This window comes from Hyalella azteca, unplaced genomic scaffold (genome assembly GCF_000764305.2).
Source record: "Hyalella azteca isolate HAZT.00-mixed unplaced genomic scaffold, Hazt_2.0.2 contig12546, whole genome shotgun sequence".
Taxonomy (NCBI): domain Eukaryota; kingdom Metazoa; phylum Arthropoda; class Malacostraca; order Amphipoda; family Hyalellidae; genus Hyalella; species Hyalella azteca.
In genome coordinates this window covers 10,240-33,087 of record NW_025942502.1, presented here as the reverse complement: position 1 = coordinate 33,087, position 22,848 = coordinate 10,240, and the positions used below count along the sequence as shown (strand labels likewise).

Genomic DNA, 22,848 nt, shown 5'->3' with positions numbered 1-22,848 from the left:
GTATAAGCTGAGTTTTATTCTACCCTCAATTCACTGCAAGTTTCCCTCTGTTTTACTTCAAAATTAAGCAGTCCGGCTGTTCAGCAGGAGCTTGAAGTTGTAGTTTCAGGCAGTTTAATTAATTTATGAGACTTTAAAGTTTCTGAAGATAAGAAGATGCTTTGCAATTAAGGAAAAATATGAAATAGTGGACAAAAGTCGAAGACTTTATGAATTGCAGCTGCTTCTATCCTAACAGCAGTGTCTTGATCGAAAATAAAGCAACGGGAGCAGGCGGTGTCTATTGGAGACTCAGATCAAACACCTGTTTCATCATTCTGCAGATGTGCTTCATTATCACGCACACCTGCTTCATGAACCTGCTGACCTGCTTCATTATCCTGCACACCTGCTTCATGAACCTGCTGACCTAGCTGCTTCATTATCTCGCGCAACTGCTTCATGAACCTGCATACCTGCTTCATTATCCTGCACACCTGCTTCATCATCTCGCGCAACTGCTTCATGAACCTGCACACTTGCTTCATAAAACTGCACACCTGCTTCATTATCCTTCACACCTGCTTCATCAACCTGCTGACACCGCTAGTCAGCTGTCCAATAAACCTACTACTTGGCGAAGTATACACGATCTTCTTGAAACCATTCACGAAAGTCTTGTCTTTAAAAGTTCATTTGAGAAAAGTTACTATGAAGTGAAGCGTTTCAAACTTTTTTATTTCCTCTACGACGATCCTGACGTGAGGTCGCCATCGCATGCCCAAGACTCGGGCATCAAAACTGAGGACATCGTCTTAGACGTCAAATCTGAAATTACAAAAAAATCAAAATAAATTTGAATTAAAATTTCAATCATATTGACCGAAAACAATATGACGTATTAGCCGAACTGCCGGCCCTGAAATGAGCGAGAACAATATGACGTGTCAGCCGAACTGTCAGCCCTGAAAAGAGCAAGAACAATATGACGTGTCAGCCGAACTGTCAGCCCTGAAAAGAGTGAGAACAATATGACGTGTCAGCCGAACTGTCAGCCATGAAAAGAGCAAGAACAGACCAATCCGATATATTAGATGGAAAAGTCAGGTCACGCCTTCCAACTCTTCCGACAGTTCGTCATGCGAATGTATAACACGTCGCAGATATAAAACATCATAATGATAAATCTGATTACTTTGCTTTAATACATTCTAGCCCAGCTCCCGGACCTGAACTTTCTAATTGGCTTGTTCTCTTATAAAAATAAAATTTTAAGTGAGAAGAAAAACAACGAATTCAAAATATCTGTCCAGCATACGATACAAAACGTTGTGGAGCAGAGATAAACCCACAATTTGGCATGAAGTGAAGCAATTAATTTTTGCGTAGTAATTTGATTTTTGTGAAGCAATTTTTTGTGTTCCTCAAGTACAAAAAATCGCTTCATGCACAAAAAAGTAAAAAATCTCAAGCGAAGAAGAAAGCCTGAGTTTTGCGTACCGATTTATTGGACATTTTCTTCAGGCCCTTCGATTAACATGTTCTCCTCATACCTCTTTATACTCACCATGTAACTGAGTGCAAACACTCACACTTACTCATATGAGTGAGTGTGACCACTCACACGTGTTGCGTGTACATGGTAGCCTCACGACAACACGCACACGACGACCTCGCTCTCTCTCACATGCACGCATTCGTATTGATCTGCCCACGGAGGTGACAGCGGCCGCTCTCTTCTGCTGAACTTCCGTGGCTCTTTGGTGTCAACGAACGCTGCATGACTCATCGCTGTGCCCATCGTGACTCACTTCCAGCAACACGCGTGACTCACTTCCAGCAACATGCGTGACTCACTTCCAGCAACACGCGTGACTCACTTCCAGCAACACGCGTGACTCACTTCCAGCAACACGCGTGACTCACTTCCAGCNACATATAGCAGCGCTATAACAACATATAGCAGCGCTATAACAACATATAGCAGCGCTATAACAACATATAGCAGCGCTATAACAACATATAGCAGCGCTATAACAACATATAGCAGCGCTATAACAACATATAGCAGCGCTATAACAACATATAGCAGCGCTATAACAACATATAGCAGCGCTATAACAACATATAGCAGCGCTATAACAACATATAGCAGCGCTATAACAACATATAGCAGCGCTATAACAACATATAGCAGCGCTATAACAACATATAGCAGCGCTATAACAACATATAGCAGCGCTATAACAACATATAGCAGCGCTATAACAACATATAGCAGCGCTATAACAACATATAGCAGCGCTATAACAACATATAGCAGCGCTATAACAACATATAGCAGCGCTATAACAACATATAGCAGCGCTATAACATATAGCAGCGCTATAACATATAGCAGCGCTATAACATATAGCAGCGCTATATATGCAGCTGTTTTAAAGCTGTAAGGTTTCTCAGGGCGCCAGCGTCTCTGGTTGCCATGGCAACGTCAGCCTCAGCTTCCGCCTGCTCTCGAAGATCACGCACACGACGGCGCCCACACATGTGCATGTACGTGGCCACGTGCACGTGTGTGACCATGTGCACGTGTGTGGCCATGTGCACGTGAGTTTTCGTGCAACAAAGTAAACACGTATGATACCGTATTCGTGTAAATTGTACTTTTTATATACGCCAACACACGCGTATGTTTCGTGAGCAGAGTGAGCCAGTGAGGCACGTGGCGTGAGTATTTTTCTGCACTCTATACTCTAATATTTCAGGGCACGGAGTTTTAAGATAAATAAGAGCCCGGTGATTGTACATAATCTCTAACATAAATATGGTGACGACTGCAGTATTTGAAACAATTCAATTATGAAAACTCGAAGAACGAAAACTCGCATTTTTATTTTAACTCGCGATTAGTGAAAACTACCGAAAAATTCACGTTTATTAAATTTTTCTTTTGAAAATGTAAAAGCGTTTGCAATGTGTGCTGCGTTAGAAAAAATTCGTGTCGGGAATAAAGAGGCCTTGAAATGCGCCATGCGTCCAGAAGAGTTTGCGAATCTTGTTCAAGAACATTTTGAATGATGGGGCTATTGACGGCAACCGACAAATGTGCAAGAGATTTTATTTTCGTTGTGCGATATTGTGATCGATATTCCTGGAGAGAACTTCAGCGCCGTTGCTGAGTAAACGTAGATTTGATCGTTCTTTATTTTGGTCAATGTTTGTTAAGAGGATTTACTGTAGCAGTAAATAGAACGTGCAAACAGGAAACACACAAATTCTCCTTCAACTCTCATCGTCATCATCACATTTAATTCTTATCTATATTAATCACAATCAATTAGGAAATTAAAATGCTTATAGTAACTTTAAAATCCACATTTTTTAAGTTAGGTTAGGAATTAAACTTGCGACAAGCTTCCATGCGAGAGGGATCGAGGTTTTATGAAGTTCAAAACATGAAAATTAGAAACTAATGCCCAGCTAATTAAGTTTTAATTAGATGCGTAGTTTCCCCATACACTAATTACTTGTAAATCTCAGCTCAGAATATGGGATTTGTGATCTTTTCTTGCCTAATCCCTCAGTAAGCGTATAATATAAGCAATTTATATTATATATCTTGGCTTTTTCATGAAGTCAAAAATAAATCTATTTATAAAATGAGCCTGGACTTCAGTAGACGAATATGTAAATAACAATTTTGCTGCAGTCTAACGTTTTTTGTTACTACATTTTGACTTCAGTATCGATCGTCGCGGAACTCACGCTTCTTTGTGTCTTACTTTATTTTGAAACATATCATAATTAACGTGGAAATAATGAAATCAAATTGTATTAGTACAACTAAAATGTATCTCATGTAGTAGTACTTGCGTCTGTCGAACCTCCGGTTCGTGTATAATGATCATTGAAATGATATTTGGAATGACATATAAACAATGCATGCATTCTTCATTTCCTTATGCCATAGAAATTTCCGACATGATTGACATGATATTCGTGCGAGTAATTCTTTCTGTTTATGCCAGCACGCCTACGTGAACATCATCATTAGATTATTTATCTGTTGATGATCTCCCGTTTAATCTGAAACTGTATATTAAAGGTAAATTAGATGGTCACAATGGAATAGTCTAATTCCTACAAAAATGATGGAACCGCGTTAATTTCTACAGTTAATAACATGAAATAAAGTCGAACTATTTACAGAGACAAACATTTTATGGAGGGAATATATAATAGTAAGTTTTTCACTCAATCTCGACGTTCATAAAAGTGTCATGGGAAGTGAACATGAGAAGAGTTTTGTTACCACGGCGTGCAATTAAAAAAGATATGGCGGTCACATACGTGCACTCTCATGGGAAAATTAAGTTTAAAAATAATGATATCAATAGAATTCATGAGAAAAACTTCTCATGGATTTTATTGTGTGTTTTTTTCGAAAAGTCTGGCACAATTTTTCGGTTTAAAATTGTTTTTTATTGACGGCTAGCTACTTGATGCCTTGAAAACAGAGAATTTATTATTTTTTAGGTCCCAAAATCATGCCATACATTGCTATCCACTTCATATATATATACATATTTATATTACACTTATGTTTCATGTCCTCATTTCATTACTAAATTTACTAGTGTTATATTCTCCCTTGACAAACTATTAACACGCTTTTGATGTATCAAGTTCACATTTCATAACTGGAAACAGCAGCAATTTTCATACAGCAGTTATACAGCAAATGCATTGTACACTCGCGCTTTGTATTACAGTTTTCCTTGTATTGCAGTTTGGATTTAATAACCAAATGAATTAACATTTCTCGCGTGCCATAATTTATAATAACTCGCCATAATTCATAATAACTCACCATAATTCATAATAACTCACCATAATTCAGAATAACTCACCATAATTCAAAATAACTCGCCATAATTCATAATAACTCGACCTAATTCATAATAACTCGCCATAATTCATCATAACTCGCCATAATTCATATTACCTACCCATAATTCATATTAACTCGCCATAATTCATAATAACTCGCCATAATTCATAATAACTCGCCATAATTCATAATAGCTCGACATAATTCATAATAACTTGACATAATTCATTATAACTCGCCATAATTCATAATAACTCGCCATAATTCATAACAACTCGCCATAATTCATAATAACTCGCCATAATTCTTAATAACTCGCCATAATTCAGAATAACTCGACATAATCAATAATAACTCGCCATAATTCATAATAACTCGCCATCATTCATAATAACTCGCTATAATTCATAATAACTCGACATAATTCATAACAACTCGCCATAATTCATAATAACTCGCCATTATTCATAATAACTCGCCATAATTCATAATAACTCGACATAATTCATAATAACTCGCCATACTTCATAAAAACTCGCCATAATTCATAATAACTCGCGATAATTCATAATAACTCGCCATAATTAATAACAAATCGCCATAATTCATAATAACTCGCCATAATTCATGATAACTCTCCATAATTCATGACAACTCGCCATAATTCATAATAACTCGCCATAATTCATAATAACTCGTCATAATTCATAATAACTCGCCATAATTCATAACAAATCGCCATAATTCATAATAACTCGCCATAATTAATAACAACTCGACATAATCCAAAATAACTCGTCATAATTCATGACAACTCGCCATAATTCATAATAACTCGCCATAATTCATAATAACTCGTCATAATTCATAATAACTCGCCATAATTCATAACAAATCGCCATAATTCATAATAACTCGTGTCTCTTATACACATCTAGATGTGTATAAGAGACAGGCCCTGAAAAGAGCGAGAACAATATGACGTGTCAGCCGAACTGTCAGCCCTGAAAAGAGCGAGAACAATATGACGTGTCAGCCGAACTGTCAGCCCTGAAAAGAGCAAGAACAATATGACGTGTCAGCCGAACTATCAGCCCTGAAAAGAGCGAGAACAATATGACGTGTCAGCCGAACTATCAGCCCTGAAAAGAGCGAGAACAATATGACGTGTCAGCCGAACTGTCAGCCCTGAAAAGAGCAAGAACAATATGACGTGTCAGCCGAACTATCAGCCCTGAAAAGAGCGAGAACAATATGACGTGTCAGCCGAACTATCAGCCCTGAAAAGAGCGAGAACAATATGACGTGTCAGCCGAACTATCAGCCCTGAAAAGAGCAAGAACAATATGACGTGTCAGCCGAACTATCAGCCCTGAAAAGAGTGGGAACAATATGACCTGTCTCTTATACACATCTAGATGTGTATAAGAGACAGGATCATGTCTGGTCTGCAGCTGGGATCACGTCTGGTTTGCAGATGGTCTGCCGTCTTCTGTTTCAATGTGCGGTTTGCGGTTAAATTTTTTACGGCAGAAAATACAAAAAAAAAAAAATTATAAGAAGTTTGCTACCTTATTCATTTTACATTTTCGGGAGTTTCGATCCACCGTAGTGGGATGGTGTAAATCATAAAAAAATATAGCTACCGCAGTAATTCAGCAGTAAAGCTCCGTTTAACTTTTTCAATGTTTTTTCATTGACTTGATCGTCATGCAAGAATTTTTTAGAAAAATAGACTAGAAAACCGATTCAGTACATAAACGATCTCACACAAAGCGATCGCTATTTTTGACGATATTTATTGTTAAAAATATAGAATCGTTGAGGCGATACATTAAAGTTTATACGATCTATTATAGGTTCAGAAATAAATATTTAAGTCTTCAATGTTAAAGTTTTTGGCCATGTGGCATGTGGGTGAGAAGCTTGCCATGTGGCATGTGGGTGACATGAATAATTATCCGTAATTTGTTCTTCTGAATTAAATTCTTTGCATGATTTTAATGCATTAATTTTCCTGCAAGATATTTGCAGGAAAACAAAGAGATTCTACACAACTTCAGATACTTCAGCAGACGCTGTGTGTGCTAGCTCTGCGCCACACAGCCACATAGCTAGTCAGCTACATAGCTACACAGCCACACAACACAAGCGACAGAATTAGTCCTAACTAATCCCCGACTTCCACATCGACAACAATAATATATTTATTTAGACAGAGCAATATTACCGTAAAATTTAATTAAACGGAGAAATATTATTGCCAAATATTGTGTGTACTTTATTATTGAATGCAATAAATTCATGTAAGACAAGAGAGAGAACAAAGACATGAGAGAGAAGAAAGACAAGAGAGAGAAGAAAGACATGAGAAAGAAGAAAGACATGAGAGAGAACAAAGACATGAGAGAGAACAAAGACATGAGAGACAGGAAAGACAAGAGAGAGAAGAAAAACATGAGAGAGAAGAAAAACATGAGAAATAAGAAAGACAAGAGAGAGAAGAAAAACATGACAGAGAAGAAAGACAAGAGAGAGAGAGGAAAGACAAGAGAGAGAAGAAAAACATGAGAAAGAAGAAAGACAAGAGAGAAAAGAAAAACATGAGAAAGAAGAAAGACAAGAGAGAGAAGAAAAACATGAGAAATAAGAAAGACAAGAGAGAGAAGAAAAACATGAGAGAGAAGAAAGCATGAGAGAGAAGAAAAACATGACAGAGAAGAAAGACATGCGAGAGAGAAGAAAAACATGAGAGAGAAGAAAGACAAGAGAGAGAACAAAGACATGAGAGAGAAGAAAGACAAGAGAGAGAGAGGAAAGACAAGACAGAGAAGAAAAACGTGAGAAATAAGAAAGACAAAAGAGAGAAGAAAGACAAACCTATACCAAGTTATATTATGTTATGTTGTTGTATATTGTTATGTAGTTATATATTGTTAATATGTTGTTACATGTCATATATTGTTATATACTTCATCGGAATGTTATAGTATGGCCGACCAGGCCACAGCGTCCAACATTTTCACCTCGGTTCATCAACGATGAAGGATTAAAACAAAATAACTTGTAGACCAGTCCGCCCCCCCCCCCTCCTCTTTGTCGCTCAAATTTCGTGGGTTTCCGTTCTTACGAAACCACACAAGCCCCCTACCCCCTCTAGGGGTCTCAGATTACCTAATCCCACCACCCAACCCATCAGCACCTCTACCACCCAACCCATCAGCACCTCTACCACCCAACCCATCAGCACCTCTACATTCTGAACAGTCGCCTGCACAGTCACGCCTGTACAGTCGCCTGTACAGTCTCCTACACAGTCGCCTGCACAGTCGCCTACACAGTCACGCCTGTACAGTCGCCTGTACAGTCACGCCTGTACAGTCGCCTGTACAGTCTCCTACACAGTCGCCTGTACAGTCGCCTGCACAGTCTCCTACACAGTCACGCCTGCACAGTCGCCTACACAGTCACGCCTGTACAGTCGCCTGTACAGTCTCCTACACAGTCGCCTGTACAGTCGCCTGCACAGTCGCCTACACAGTCGCCTGCACAGTCGCCTGCACAGTCGCCTGTACAGTCGCCTGCACAGTCGCCTGCACAGTCGCCTGCACAGTCGCCTGCACAGTCGTCTGCACAGTCGCCTGCATGCACAGGAATGCATTTCTGCGTCGCCAAGGAAGTATATTTTGGCGAATTTATTTCCGGTGGCCGGCGAGGTTAGCGCGCTCCGCCGCTCCTGCATCGGCCCGACGAGTGATGGTCGTCGCCGGACTGGTCTTCGGTCCGGTGAGATGTCGCCCGGCCGGTCTTCTGTCCGGCGGGATGTCGCTCTCCCCGGTCTTCGGGCCTGTATGCCTATGCCGAGGCCGGTCTTCGATCCAGATAAGTCGTCACCCTGGCCAGTCTTCGGTCAGGTGACTATAGTCCCCGGGCAGGTCTTCGGTCCGTTGAGGCGTCGTCTGGCCGGTCTTCGGTCCAGCAGGAAATAATGCGCTGCGTTTGAAAGGCTTCTCCTATACCGAACACTTTTTATCCTGCTTATAATCTGCCTGAGTTCTATAGAGAATATTCAGACAAGCATTATTCATCGTACGTCTTTGATGTTCTCCAGGCTGATTCTTATACTGTACTGTGCTGAGCAGGGAATGAATTGAACTGCTACTGTTATAGTGTTAATTATTTGACGTCATATCCCTACGTCATATTTATCCTATTTTGACGAAGCAGCGCCAGCCATTCGCAGAAAAAAAAATCTGACTTTTATTTCGTGTCCAGGACGCCAGTTGTCGTATATTAATCTTTTTGTATGCAGATTTAATTGTGTAATCTGTACCATATCGCGTATACAAGGTATAACCATACGTGCACTGTATCTTAGCATTATTGCAATAAATGTTGGTTGTTTTTTCGCAATGAGTTGTCTGTTGAACCATCATTATAGTATAGTTAAAGGCTGAAATTTAATAAAATTAGTTAAGTTTAAATTCCGAATTAATAAAAGCCTTCAAAAAGGCAATTTATGTGCTTAGTCTTGACAATTGTTCCCCAAAACGAAGTTATATTCATGATATGAAACCATCATGAGACGAGGTTGATCATCCAAAACTATAATGAGACGAGTTATATCAAAGTGCAAATCTAAATCGCAAAAACATTTTAAGACATTGAAGCAATTATTTTATAAATAATTTAATTATTAATCATTTTTAATTATTTTAATTTATTAAATTATATATATTATATTATTGATACTTTTTTTAATAATTTTGCCAACAAATTTGCCAACCTCGAAGTGTCTTCATAAGGAAAAACTGCTATTCGCATCTTGTTGGAACTGCACAAAAAATTTGTGCAGAATTTGCACCAGAGTTCGCTTGTCACACGACGAGTCGGGATCCTGCTCAGAGGGCGGATTATTAGCCACACGAATACTAGTTTTTATCGCCTTACAAACGCTCGCACTTATTTTAGAAACTCCAACTAATGGACCAGAAAAACCGGTTCACTTCTACTGAACCAGCGCTGCTGGTGCGGCGATTTTTAAACTATAATAAAAAAAGCGGCCTATGGCCGTAGCTTTAGGGCGGGCATACCGGAGCGCAAGAGATCGATTCAGACTTTAATTTTGCTCGAATATAATTTAGTTTTTGTTATCAACTGTTTTAAGCATAAGTTTATTGTGTTCACGAATTGTTCAATTAATTTATTTTGAATTGCAACTGAGAATTTGTTGATCGTATAGCGTTATGAACCTGGCACTGAGTTCTACAGTCACAACTTTTATAGGAGCTTCTCGGCCTGATATGATTTTTTCTCCGTTGCAAATGTGCGGTCAGGCCTTGAGACATTTAAGTTAAAATTAAAAGGCACCTTTTAATTAAAATAGGAATTACAATGCACTTTAGAGGTAATAGGAATTCATCAAGATGTATGCAGTTGTATGCAATTCCCTGTTGTATCCATTGCAGGAGCTCGAACCCCTGACTCTCTCTCTTTAACAGAGGGAATTAATTTTCCCCTATATGGTAATTATCTGATGGTTGAGCCCCGAGAACCGAGCCGCTCTGAGGGGTTCTTTAAACCCCACACTGGGATAGTCTTAACCCTTTTGTACAGGCCACACCTGGTGAGATTCTCAGCTATATATTTACGTGTCTCGAGGTCGTTTGTTCAGAATAAATCATATGCTGGCGAAAAAATATAATCTAATTTGCTATTTAAATTTGCCTGCCCATTCCCATTACATGAAAGATCTCGTTTTTTTCATGATCTGAGAGATATTTTCGTATTTTTTCGATCTCGAGTTTGTATGGGTTCAATGCGTGGGCTCATCGTGCCCAGCAGTGCAGCTTGACCTCAGGGTCGCCTGTGGGTGTGTAGCTAACATTCTAATTCCTTATAAGTGATGTCAATAAAAATAAAGGTCACAGGGTCTATATCATAGCTAAAAAATTTGCCTATTTTATCTCTCACATTGCTTTGTTTGAGTATTAATAAGTATTTGAATATTAGTTTTTCGCTTGAGTATTTAATAAGAAGACTATGCATGACAGCACAGCCTGCCAATCCTCATTTAGACTATCGTGTCTTCTTCTGATATTACACTATTTATGGAACAGAATTAATATTCACATTACAGAAAGTATATACTAAATATATTTTTTCTGAATATTAATTCTTAAGCGCGGATATTTCTTAATTTTACGGCCAGAGAGGAAACTTTCATGTCAATACATGGAGCTGCTGATGGCGGCGCCGGTGACATTTGGCTCTCGATGACAGGAAAAAATTCTCTGTAGTCGACGTAAGATAAAGTATACATATACACTCGGGTGTACGTACTCAGGAAATGTATAAAAGTGTACGTTTCAGTCTCCTGCAGGATACAAGGATTAAATAGGGTTGTGTAATTTTGGTTTGTGTTTGTATACAGAATAGAGATGATGACGTCACAAGTAACCTGCGTGGTTATATGTAGCTTAATTTTTAACCTGCACGGAAAATGTAACCTGTGTGCCGACGTCAAATAATAAACGTTCCTTTATTATTATTCATAAGTCAATGAGAACTTCTCAGCTCTTGGTTACACTTTAATAAGAACTTTTTATTCATAGCATCGTCGGTTATGGAAAGATCGGGTTCCAAAGGCCGGATCCCTTGTGAATCAAGTCACGAAAAGTTCAAGAATCGGCAACAGGCCATGGGCCTATTTCTTCAGTGCCGACACTTCTATTCTATTCTATTCTATATCAAGAACTGAACGTCGAAGGGTGAAGGATTCGTACGTCAACTTCGTAGAGCAGGTATACTGGGATCAGGGGATATAGGGCCAATAGGACCAATGGGACCAATAGGTGGAAGAGTGCATTACTCAAATATGAAGCCACTGACGCATCTATCCCTCAATAACTCATGTATATTTCATAGAAACTCATTCGTTTACTAATGATTTCATACACCCACAAAATCTTACGTAACTCCTTTAAACTCATCCACCCTGCATCCAACCCCCGTCTACCCCACATAAACTCATGTCTTTGGTGCGTCCTTGTGCGCCGTCTTGACGCGGCGCGTCTTTGTGCGCCGTCTTGACGCGGCGCGTCTTTGTGCGCCGTCTTGACGCGGCGCGTCTTTGTGCGTCGTCTTGACGCGGCGCGTCTTTGTGCGTCGTCTTGACGCGGCGCGTCTTTGTGCGCCGTCTTGACGCGGCGCGTCTTTGTGCGTCGTCTTGACGCGGCGCGTCTTTGTGCGTCGTCTTGACGCGGCGCGTCTTTGTGCGTCGTCTTGACGCGGCGCATTTCCTGCGTCGTTGCGCCACTTGCCCGCCGTGCTCGGGCAGAGACGCAGATGTGATAACAACATCGTAAAGTACATTTGGTCGTATACGATGTAACGTTGAATATAACGTATACGTTATCAATCGAGTGAATTTTTATAGTAATCCGTTAAATGATGGTTCATAGTAAAAAATATTCGTCATCAGTCGAACGGCTGCTATATTCAGATAGTAAAAGATGTACAAGTTATCACATTTGAATAAATCACATTACATTAAAATAAAATCACATCACATTCAAATAACGAACGCGATGTGCATGTTTCACCCCAAGGCTGCGTACGCATTTTCTGACGCAAGATGTTAGTGTAGTTAGGGTAATTTGCGAGCAGGAATTACCCCGGAAAACAGATTTGTAAATTTGCATTAATTATTCATAATCAAATGCATTTATGTTTACAAAATTTGGATTAATTAAAGAACTGAGACTCAGTTTGGGAAGTGAAAGAATCTTGTTATTGCTTTGTATGGTGGACAGTAAAAAATTATTGTGAAGGAGAATTGAAATTTAAAAAGTTAAATTTGAATCGATGGGTGAAAACAAATGCGAATGGTAATAGAGGTCTTCAAGTTTTCACCTTTTAATCTTATTTAATTGATGTCAGCAGTGATACAGATAGGATAGATTTATTGATTATCGATGCTTGTAATGATGCAGTTTTCTTTAAAAAAAGCTCCACTGATAGAAGTTATTAACATAACACTTCCTGAGTAGCTGGCATGCTGGGATAAATTCATTAAAGTTAAAAACGAATTTAATCGCAGTTCACTGGAGATTCAGGTTATGTTGAAAAATAAACTCTTCGTTGTTACGTATTCTTTAATGGGTTGATACAAATGTTGAAGAGAGCTGTGGCTTCACAACCTCCGATAATATGACAATTTCATCTATTGCAAGATTTCATTTGTTCAAATCATCATTTCAATTATTACTTTCAGTTGCCAAGAAAGATATCATAAATGAATTATCTGTAAGATTCTTCGCAATGCTGACGCTGCTGCTGATACACAAGCTATCAAGAGAAATATCATTAGAAAATATGAGACTATCAGCAAAAAAATAGTCAAACAAATCATCGCCAGATAGAAATAGCTTCACTTATTCACTTATGAAAAAGAAAAAAATTACAGGGAAAAGATTGTCGCAATGAATCTTGCAGAGCTTCATGTATGTTAGTGTATGAGAGTGATAAGACTGAATGAAAATATAGAACATAAATCAAGTTACCTCGAATGTGGTGGAACGTAACTTTTAACTCTTTCTGTCTTGAATATTTTTTTGAGGCCCTGTTTTTGTGGGAGGTGATTGGTGAGCGACGAGCGAATTCCGTCCTTAGAGACCAGGGAAGCCATGGAGATGTGGCACGGCGCATGTGCCACGTCAACCAACACAGGAATCCTTATTATGAACTAACTAATATATGATATAATTTTTCTTTGTCACAAACAGGAAGAAAAACTTGATAGTATGATATTAATAATAGTTTAAACATATTGAAATAGTTATCATGGACGTAGAGCATTAAGGGAGGTGCAGCTGCAAGGGCGAATGTGCCACATTACGTCCTCTGTGTCAGCGCGCATTGAGCAATAATGAGAGAGCAACGTTGCCACGTTTCTGTGTGCCACGTCTCTATGTTGCAATGTGCCAAGTCTCCCAGCTTCGCTTGGTGCGCTGCGTGCCAAGTCTTGCGGCTTCCCCCTGGTTCAGAATGTGCCAAGCGTCGCTGCTTCTCTCTGTGCAGCGTTGCCAAGTCGCCACCGACCAGACCGTGGGGCATGAGATGTGGCACAAAAAGACGCACTTAACATCACTGCCCCTCCCCCACACCATCAATATCAAAAGGCCACGCTGGGTTATTTCTACATCTAATTAAGGTCTGAATGTCGAATTCTATTGAGTTATCCTCCTCATCTTCCTCATCGAAGAAAGCACACCAAAGGAAAGAGATCATTAAAAAACATCAGGTTATCAACAAAGGATTATCGGACTGCATGTCAGCTGCTGAATATGCATCAACATTGAGTCTAAATTATTGAACTGGCCGAACTTTATACATAGCTGAGGAAATTATGTAACTTCCTAACGGCATCGTGGCTCAAAAGACGCAGCCGCTGGCAGGGCTGACGTGTCATGAGCGTCTTAGTACATCAAGACGTCCCTAATTTATCTCATGTATTAGACGCTTATCTAATGTTAGACGTTAATTTGATGTGCGTAATTCTCTCCTATTATACGCGTTCATCTCAAGTTGAGCGTCAATTTTAAGTTATATTAATGTATATGTTGTTATATTTATTATATTAATGTACATTGAACGTTAACCTCGTTTCATAGACGTTGATCTCATGTTGAACGTAAATTTTGAATGGAATGATAATAATAGTTTCAAGACATTTATTTCACGTTGAAATTTTATGTTGGATGTTGACCTCGTATCGCTGAAGTTTATTTTATCTAAAAGCTCATTCCATGCTAGATATTTATCGCATGTTAGACGTTTATTGGGAAAGTTTATTTGCAATAAAACTTTTATCACAGTTTGAAAGTAAATTATGTGTATTGAATGTTTGTTCTGTAAATCATGTGTCGGGTATTAATTAGATGAAAATCATTTATCGGATGAAGGGGATTTATTAGACGCCAATTTTCTATAATGGATGTTTGCTTCCTGTTATTGATGTTTATCATAAAAATTGGAATTTATACTATACGTTGCACTTCACATCACTTCAGGGGTCGGGAGCAGTGCACTTCACATCACTTTACATCAGATCTTATTTGCAGATAATGCTACATCGGCATACAATGCTGCAGCATGCGCGCTCCCGACGCATTATAAGCGCATTTATTTATTATTTCAGTGACGACATCACAGCTCAGGTTCCGTGGTTGTTGTTCAACACAATTGACATTAAATATTAATATTACTGCAGCAACTATATTGCCATCTAAACATCAGTTAGATTATTTAGTGATGTACTTGGAAGTAGGTTGCGCGTCACTTGTTAGTTAACAACCTGACTATTCTTCTCTGCAACGTTCGAGTTATACAAGTGGCAAGTGGGACATGTATAGTTTGCTGTGTATTAATTCATGTATAGTTGGCTGTGTATTAATTATACATCGTGATGCATAAACATGGGATGCTGGGACTGACATCTCTTTCATAAGTTGTGTAACATGTTAATAAGAATGAGATAAGTGCTGAATAACTAGATATGAATATGAATATAAGTGGTACTGAGTTCAACATAGTTCATTTCAGACTCAGTCGTGAAGATTGCGAGTGTTGAATTTCTTCGAGTTTTGTATGATGAAATGTCAACGATGATTTCAGGGAAGCTTTGATACGAATAATTCCTAACGTGGGCAGTTCATTAACCTAACTTATTTGTGAAGAGAATTGTTCTTGAGTGAAGGTAAGTTCCAAATTTTCAGTAGACATTTTTTATTTAATTAACATGTAATTATTTCTTAAGGACGTGTGCTCGTGGCGCTCATTTTTAATGTTTGATCACTAATTTAATCATAAGATATATTTTCTTTTTAATGAATGTTGAATACTTGCTGTTGGCTCTCTGGTCGCGTTGTCAATTTTGCAGCATAACTGTACTCACATATATTCAATGTTTAGATCTTTCAACGAATCTATTTAGGCAGTCCTGAGCCATTTACAACTAGCAGATCATGCGATCTGAAGAGTAAATGAGCAAAAATTCGACAGACGGGTTCTATCTACACGAGATATTAGCTTGTTGAACACGTGGCCTGTGGCGACTAACATGATTGGTGGCCGCCACACACAACTTCTATTGGCAGCCAGTAACGGCTGACATGGCTGAGTTAGTGACCGGTGAGCCGCCACAAGCTGGTCACATGGCAACTGGCGGCCACTATTGGACGGCTCCCGAGCGCAGTTGCCGCCAGTACGGTCATACCAGCCGAGGTGCGTGGTGTAGAGCTGTTGTTTTTGTGGATGTAACATTTGATTTTAGCGGTGCTGTTGTGTCGGGAATAGACATGTCTTACTCGAATGAAGCCAATATCAAGAAAAACATTAAGTGGGGACCAAATAATATTAGAGTATTTTTAGAAATATTCCAAAACTATGAACTACTTTGGAATATACGTCACGAACATTACTCCAACAAAGCAAAACGTGAAAGTTGTATGTTAAAGCTGAGAGACGACCTCCTATGGCAGGGTTTACTGGTGCCAGACATTGCATTTTTGAGGGCAAGAATAAAGGCTATTAAAGCAACGTACAGGTGTGAAGTTCTTAAGATAATCTCGTCTAAAGCAGACGGAGCTGCTCCTGATGATGTCTACACGCCGAGGCTCCCTTGGTTCAAAACTGCCGACCAGTTCTTGAACAGCGTTGTGGTAATTCCGGAGTCGCAGCCAAAATCGGTGAGTCAAAGCGTTACGAAGGTTTTATTTACACCAGCCAAGCAATGCTTACCCATGGCTGAACTATACTAGTTCAACCATGATACCTACCAGCGTTACCAAACGTTTAAACTCTAAATAAACGTGCGGGAAAAAATAAAGGCTTTTCAAACTGCCTGATCGAGCGAAACGTGAATAATTTGTCTCAGACATGCGACGAATATCTAGTCTGATGTCATGCTATCAAGACTTTTTACTAGGATTACTAAAGTAATTGTCCTAGTCTGGAGACAATAATTTATCAACTCAACGACGGCTGTTCTCTCAAGAACTGTTCTGAGCAATGGACGAATTATTTTCGTTCGCGAACAGGATTCGAAAACCCTATTTGGTAATGGCTTAGGTTTGCACCAGCCTATTTCTTGAGGAAGGTAAAAAATTCACTTTATGTTGCAAATTGCGCAACATAAATGAACCTTCAATTGGTTTCAGTCAACGACAAAAATATTATGCAGAAATCAACTTGTGGCTTTGCAGACTCGCTCAATTTACAAGCGAACGTTTAATTGTTGTATTTTTCTTTGATTCGCCGCAATAACTTAGAAAATTTTCTTCGATTTAAAATCTATTCTGTATTTGTGTAAAACGAGAAGTATGATTTTAACATTTGAAAATAATTATTAAATTTCTCGTTTTCATTGTTTCAGGAATCTCGCACTGACGAAGAAAAAGAAAAAGAAGAAGTTGTAATAAAACAGGAAGTAAATGATATCTCCAATGAAAGTGGTGAAGAACAAGATACTCAATACTCGGATGATGTTAACATTGGAGTCTTTGTTAGTACAGTCACAGCAACAGATACGTCGGAGCCTGAGAAACCAATTGCATCGCCAATTGCGAAGAAAAGACGCATTTCAAAATATTCCAGAGTTGAAAGTGCAATTGAGAAGTTACAAAAAATTGTTTCGGAAAGACCGTCGTCTTCAAAAAAAGTATTGGACGAGTACGATCTTTTCGGTCAACATGTTGCTGGCCAACTGAGAACGCTACCTGCTAGGAGCGCAGCAGTTCTACAAGAAACATTCCAGAGTCTCATTACTACAGAAAAACTAAAACACCTGCCGCCCGATCCATCTGTTGCGTGTACCTCAGCCTCCTCTGATGTACAGAGATTTTCATCAGATGACCAAGAAGTGAAGAGTGAAACAAGATTTGTTTAACGCTGAGTGAAATAAATCTAACAGGACCATTAATGTTGGATGAGAATATTTTTATACGTGCAAAGGTGCAGACATCCGTCAAGGGCTTACATAGCAAGTAAAATTGTTTTTCGCTGGGTCTATCAATCCACGAAATCTGTGTGTCTCCGGCGGAACGTTTGTATATATTTCTCCCGGAATGCTTATATTAATAAAATCATTATTTCTCCCACGTTAATTTTGATTACAGAGGCTTTAGTTTAGCTCTTGAATTGTATTCTTCCCAAATGACACGAGAGATGAATTAACACGGTTTCTCTGTACAAAGTTACCATGAGTGAAACACCTGCTAAAAGTTCATCTCTCGATGATGTTCTCATTATCGAGCATAAATACAATTTAAGTTATATCGACCTACGACGCTGGCTATCAGAATCAGACATAGTTCCAAAGATGTGAGTTAAAAAGACGTATTAGCTCATGATTAAGTTACTAATGTGGTTATCATATCATTATTTTAATCTGATGTTATCATAATCATTCATGTTCCGATCCAGAGGTCATCGATCGCTGGTTTCAATGACCGAATGTTATTGATGTTCTAATTAAGTGGCAAATGTTAATGTTAATAATAGTTTGGAATGTATGGATAAAATACACAATAATTAAATTTTTGTTGTCTACTTAACCTACGTCTGGTCCCTATAAACGTTCGCTGATGCCAAAGCCTTATCCTGGTAAGATTTTAGACGCCCAGTACGACATAAATATTATTGAGTAAAAAATCTATCGCAACGTGACTTGAGTCTCGAACACTCGTTTTTACTGTGTGACTAATTCTAATTCTTCATTGTCAAGGGTTCCTTCGTATTCTATAGAGGATTATTGGTATTATATTATCTCTCACTTTTTTCACGTGATTAACATGCATCAACAAAGGAATAATAATTCTTAATTGTACGATGGGCATGAATAAATTAGCGGCTACAAGGTCTATTTCGACTAGTTGTTATCGAGTTTTGAATTATTTTCATGGCTAAGTCCTGTATTCGTTTTTAGTTCATCCAATAATATTAACCGCGTGTTTGGTTCATCCAATAATACCAACGGCACTAAAAGTATAAAAGTTTGCACGGCTGCACAAAAAAAGACGGAAAACTTGCCTGGAAATGAACGGCCATTCCACCAAAAAAAAAAAAAAAAAATCGCCCACGTTCAACAAAAATTTAAAATTTAGAGCGCTTGGCAAAGGATCATAAAAGTGTTAATGCAGAAAAACGAAGGCGAAGAAATTATAGCAGATTTGTATTAAAGTGAAGTGATTTTTAAGGCCAGGTAATTATATGGTATATTAAGGTAACTATATGGCTAGGGCAGAAAATAGATATTCAAGCGATTTCAAAAGAGATAAAGTACATGAAGTTACTTAGAACTAAATTTCCTGAATTTTTTCTATGAAATTGATATTAATTTCCATACAAACTCGTTCGACGCTATTTACTCTTACAGAAGTCCTTCACACTCCAGCGCTATAAATAGAAAAGAGTTGAATATAAATAAGGGATCACCATCACACCGGGAGCCCAGACGAGCAGGATAAGCCAAAGTCACGTGAAACAATAGACAAAGTCAACTGAAGGCAAGGGAAATAAAAGCAAAACTGGTAGGAAAGATGCTGGAATTTACATAGGATATGATGACGGAAAGTCCAATCATAATTGGCCAAAAGTTTTGTTCTTTTGTAGAAATTGATCATGTTTGTACAAGTTTTTTCATCAAAATTTCATTTTCAGTGAAAAAAATGATACAGAAAGCAGGTATTTGAAACTGCAGTCTTAATGAAGTAAAAATCTGACCTGTTTTAATAAGCTGGATTGCTAGGTCAAATAGTGATAGTTTTTCCACTCCAAGGCTTGAATTGATATATATTAAAATGACAATGAACAGATAAAAGACTACATATTATGCCTATCATAATTAAATAATTTTTGCAAATTTCTTAGTAATCTTGAGCCTCACACAACGCTGCGTTGCAATGCGGACGCAGTTGCCTTAAGCATAATATCAGCATGTGAACATTCAGGTAAAGAATATTCAGTCAATGAACATTCAATCAAGAAATATTAAGTTCAATAATAATGAACAACTTACATGAGAAAAATATCTGATGAAAAATTGGAGATTCAGGATAGACTTGAATGGTTGACATGGAGTTCTTTCAAAATCACTATAGTTTCTTATAGACTATATATATATAGAGATTTTGGTGCGTGTTGATGTCAGTATTCGATTCTACAAGAAGCTAATACAGTAAGTTTACTTATCAACTTCAGCCCAAACCGTAGAAATCGAATACGTTAAATAAGGCCAGATTCATACGCTGCCTTCGTCTCTAAATCGTAGAAAAAACTCCGCTTTAACATCATGAAGTCCTACTGCTTTTAATAAAAATAAAGATTAACTGAAATTGATGTGTATGATTAGCTTCTTAAATACCAAAGTTATATGAATAGAAAGATGTATGGCAGTATACCCAGTTTGTTCTAAATATCACTTTACAGTTCACTGAATATTTACTAAAGATCCATTGACGTGTACTGAATGAGAAGGCTTGGAAATTTTGCTTTAGTGTCATGTCATTATTGCTTGTCATTATTCATGTCACTATATATAGCATGTTAACATGCGTAATTTTCGAAGCTGTGACGCTACGTTATTTCCTTTAGAAGATAGGGATGTGAAATGTTTTTTTTTCTGCAATGTTAGGTAGCCTGAATACTTGCGTTCGAAAATAGTCCTGCGAAATAATTGCTTCTTGATGATATTGAAGCAAAATCATTTCTGTTGCTTGCGCCAAGATTATTTATTTCTCAAGACAAAAAGACAAATTCAATTCTGGTGCGGAAAATTATAATTTGACTATTTATTACAACACTTCAAATATTATAATATACAAATTTTATAATCGAAATTTAACACACTTCTACTTATCCTATCGATCTTAAATTTTGCACACTTGCGTAAAGTTGGAGACAATGCATGAATCAAATGACAAAATAAATTATTTTAAAAATAATTTTTTTTTAATATTAAAAAAATTGAAAAAATAATTTTGTCACCTACAAATCTTATAACTGATATTTGACACACTTTTACCTGTCCAATTGATCTGAAATTTTTCACACTTGTGTGAAGTCGGAGGCAATGCTTGAATCAATTGAAGGAATAAATAAATAAGAGAAAAAAAATTTGTATATATGAAAAAAATTGAAAAATTAATTTTTTTTAATATTCGAAAAATAAAATGAGAAATTCATTGTATATCTTTAACATTGGAGATACTGGATTCTTCAGAAGTGTTGTCTTTAAAGTAATTTTTAAACGGATATTATAAGATTTAATACTATTACATTACGTCAACTCGAAAATAAATAAATTGATTTTGTTCTTAAATCAGTTAAAACTTTTCAAGCAACGTTCATCACGAAAATGACAGCTTATGCCAAACAAGCAAAAAATTTTTCCTTCGCAGTTTTAGACGGAATGTAAACGTGTTCATTTTGGTCTTCCACGATTCCTTTAATCAATCGAAAGTCATCAGACAAGAAGCCTGATTATGGAGCGTAAAATGACTCGAAGAAAGGTGAGGCGGAAGTAGTTCAGTAGCACCGAGAATTCTCCCGCCGCGAAGGTTGAGGAACAGGTTCATTTCTTTTTTGAATTCGTTTTCTTTGTTATTCGTCGTTAGTGAAGTATGGTGGGTCACGCTACGAACGAGTCATGCTGCTGCAGCTGGCCGCTGCCACCTGGATGAGACGCGACAAGATCAAAGTTTATTCTGTGCTTTGTGTTGGACACGTTGCCAGATCTCCAGGGAACCGCTCGTAAAATGTGACGAAATTCCGTGTGAATAAAAACGTGCCGCAATGTGCCACATGCTCCCTTCAAAGCTAGCACGCCAATTGCGCATGTGCCACATCTCCAAAGCGGTGCGAGTCAAATCATTTCCACGAAGTTCAAATATTGTGCCAAGTTTCTAGTGCGGAGTGCCACCTTTCATATCTGTGTGACAAATAACTCAGTATTTCTCCACGAAGACGCTTTAAATTTAGTTGATAATGTCCAGTATGATTAAATTTGCATTGAAATACTTTGTAACGTTAAAATTATTGATTTTAAATCTCTTTTTTTATTGTCATTAGTGAGAAGAAGGAGTAATGTTGGGTTGATGTGGCACTCGCGCAAGCAGAACAACCCTCTTGCCTCCATCTAAAGGTTGGTGGAGGGGGGGAGGGGGAACAACTCACCAGGAGGGGAGGGGGAGGCAAAACCTATGGGAGGTAAGAAGGGGGTGACGTAAAGAGCGGCATGGATGTGATGGGGGCAAGACGAGGAGCGAAAGGGGATATAGGGTGGGAGAGGGGGAGGCATAGTTAGAGGTGAAGGGCTATGTGGCCATTTGTTTGTGGAGAGAAAACACTTGAACAGAACAAGTGCCTGGGGGCGTTAAGTCGGCTGCAGTTGTTGTGCTGCTGCGACACCGGAGAAACTAGCAACAGAGTGGCAAATTAGCGAGCCTTATACATCCATGCTACCTCCTAACAGCGTCTTGCTTATATACATCCGTGCTACCTCCTAACAGCGTCTTGCTTATATACATCCGTGCTACCTCCTAACAGCGTCTTGCTTATATACATCCATGCTACCTGCTAACAGCTGCTTGCTTATATACATCCATGCCACCTGCTAACAGCTGCTTGCTTATATACATCCATGCCACCTGCTAACAGCTGCTTGCTTATATACATCCGTGCCACCTGAACCAGTTACCTGACTATATACATCTAAGCCATCTGCAAACAGCTGCTTGGCTATCCACATCCATACATCCATGCCATTTGTAACCTGTCGTTTGATTATACACATCCATGCCACATCTCGTTACTGATCACAAGCGATTCACAAACTTCGATAATCAAAATCCCGTTCTAAATCCTGGCTCTTCCATCTCTCCCCTTTACATCCTAACTCTCCTCTATGCACTCCCTTC

General features: G+C 38.4%; 1 protein-coding gene across 1 annotated transcript; it reads left to right on the top strand.

Annotated features, from left to right (window-relative positions):
• The first annotated feature begins 15,889 nt into the window (after positions 1-15,889).
• On the top strand, positions 15,890-18,469 carry LOC125178766. Its single transcript, XM_047883292.1, has 2 exons — positions 15,890-16,620; positions 17,307-18,469. The coding sequence occupies exons 1-2, from the start codon at positions 16,045-16,047 to the stop codon at positions 17,817-17,819; spliced, it is 1,089 nt and encodes a 362-aa protein (XP_047739248.1). The 5' UTR covers positions 15,890-16,044; the 3' UTR covers positions 17,820-18,469.
• The last annotated feature ends 4,379 nt before the right edge of the window (positions 18,470-22,848 follow it).

Coding starts and splice junctions, on each gene's coding strand:
- LOC125178766 (XM_047883292.1), top strand. CDS start 16,045: ATGGCTGAGTTAGTGACCGGTGAGCCGCCACAAGCTGGTCACATGGCA. Junction 16,621..17,306: donor CGGAGTCGCAGCCAAAATCG/GTGAGTCAAAGC, acceptor TCATTGTTTCAG/GAATCTCGCACTGACGAAGA.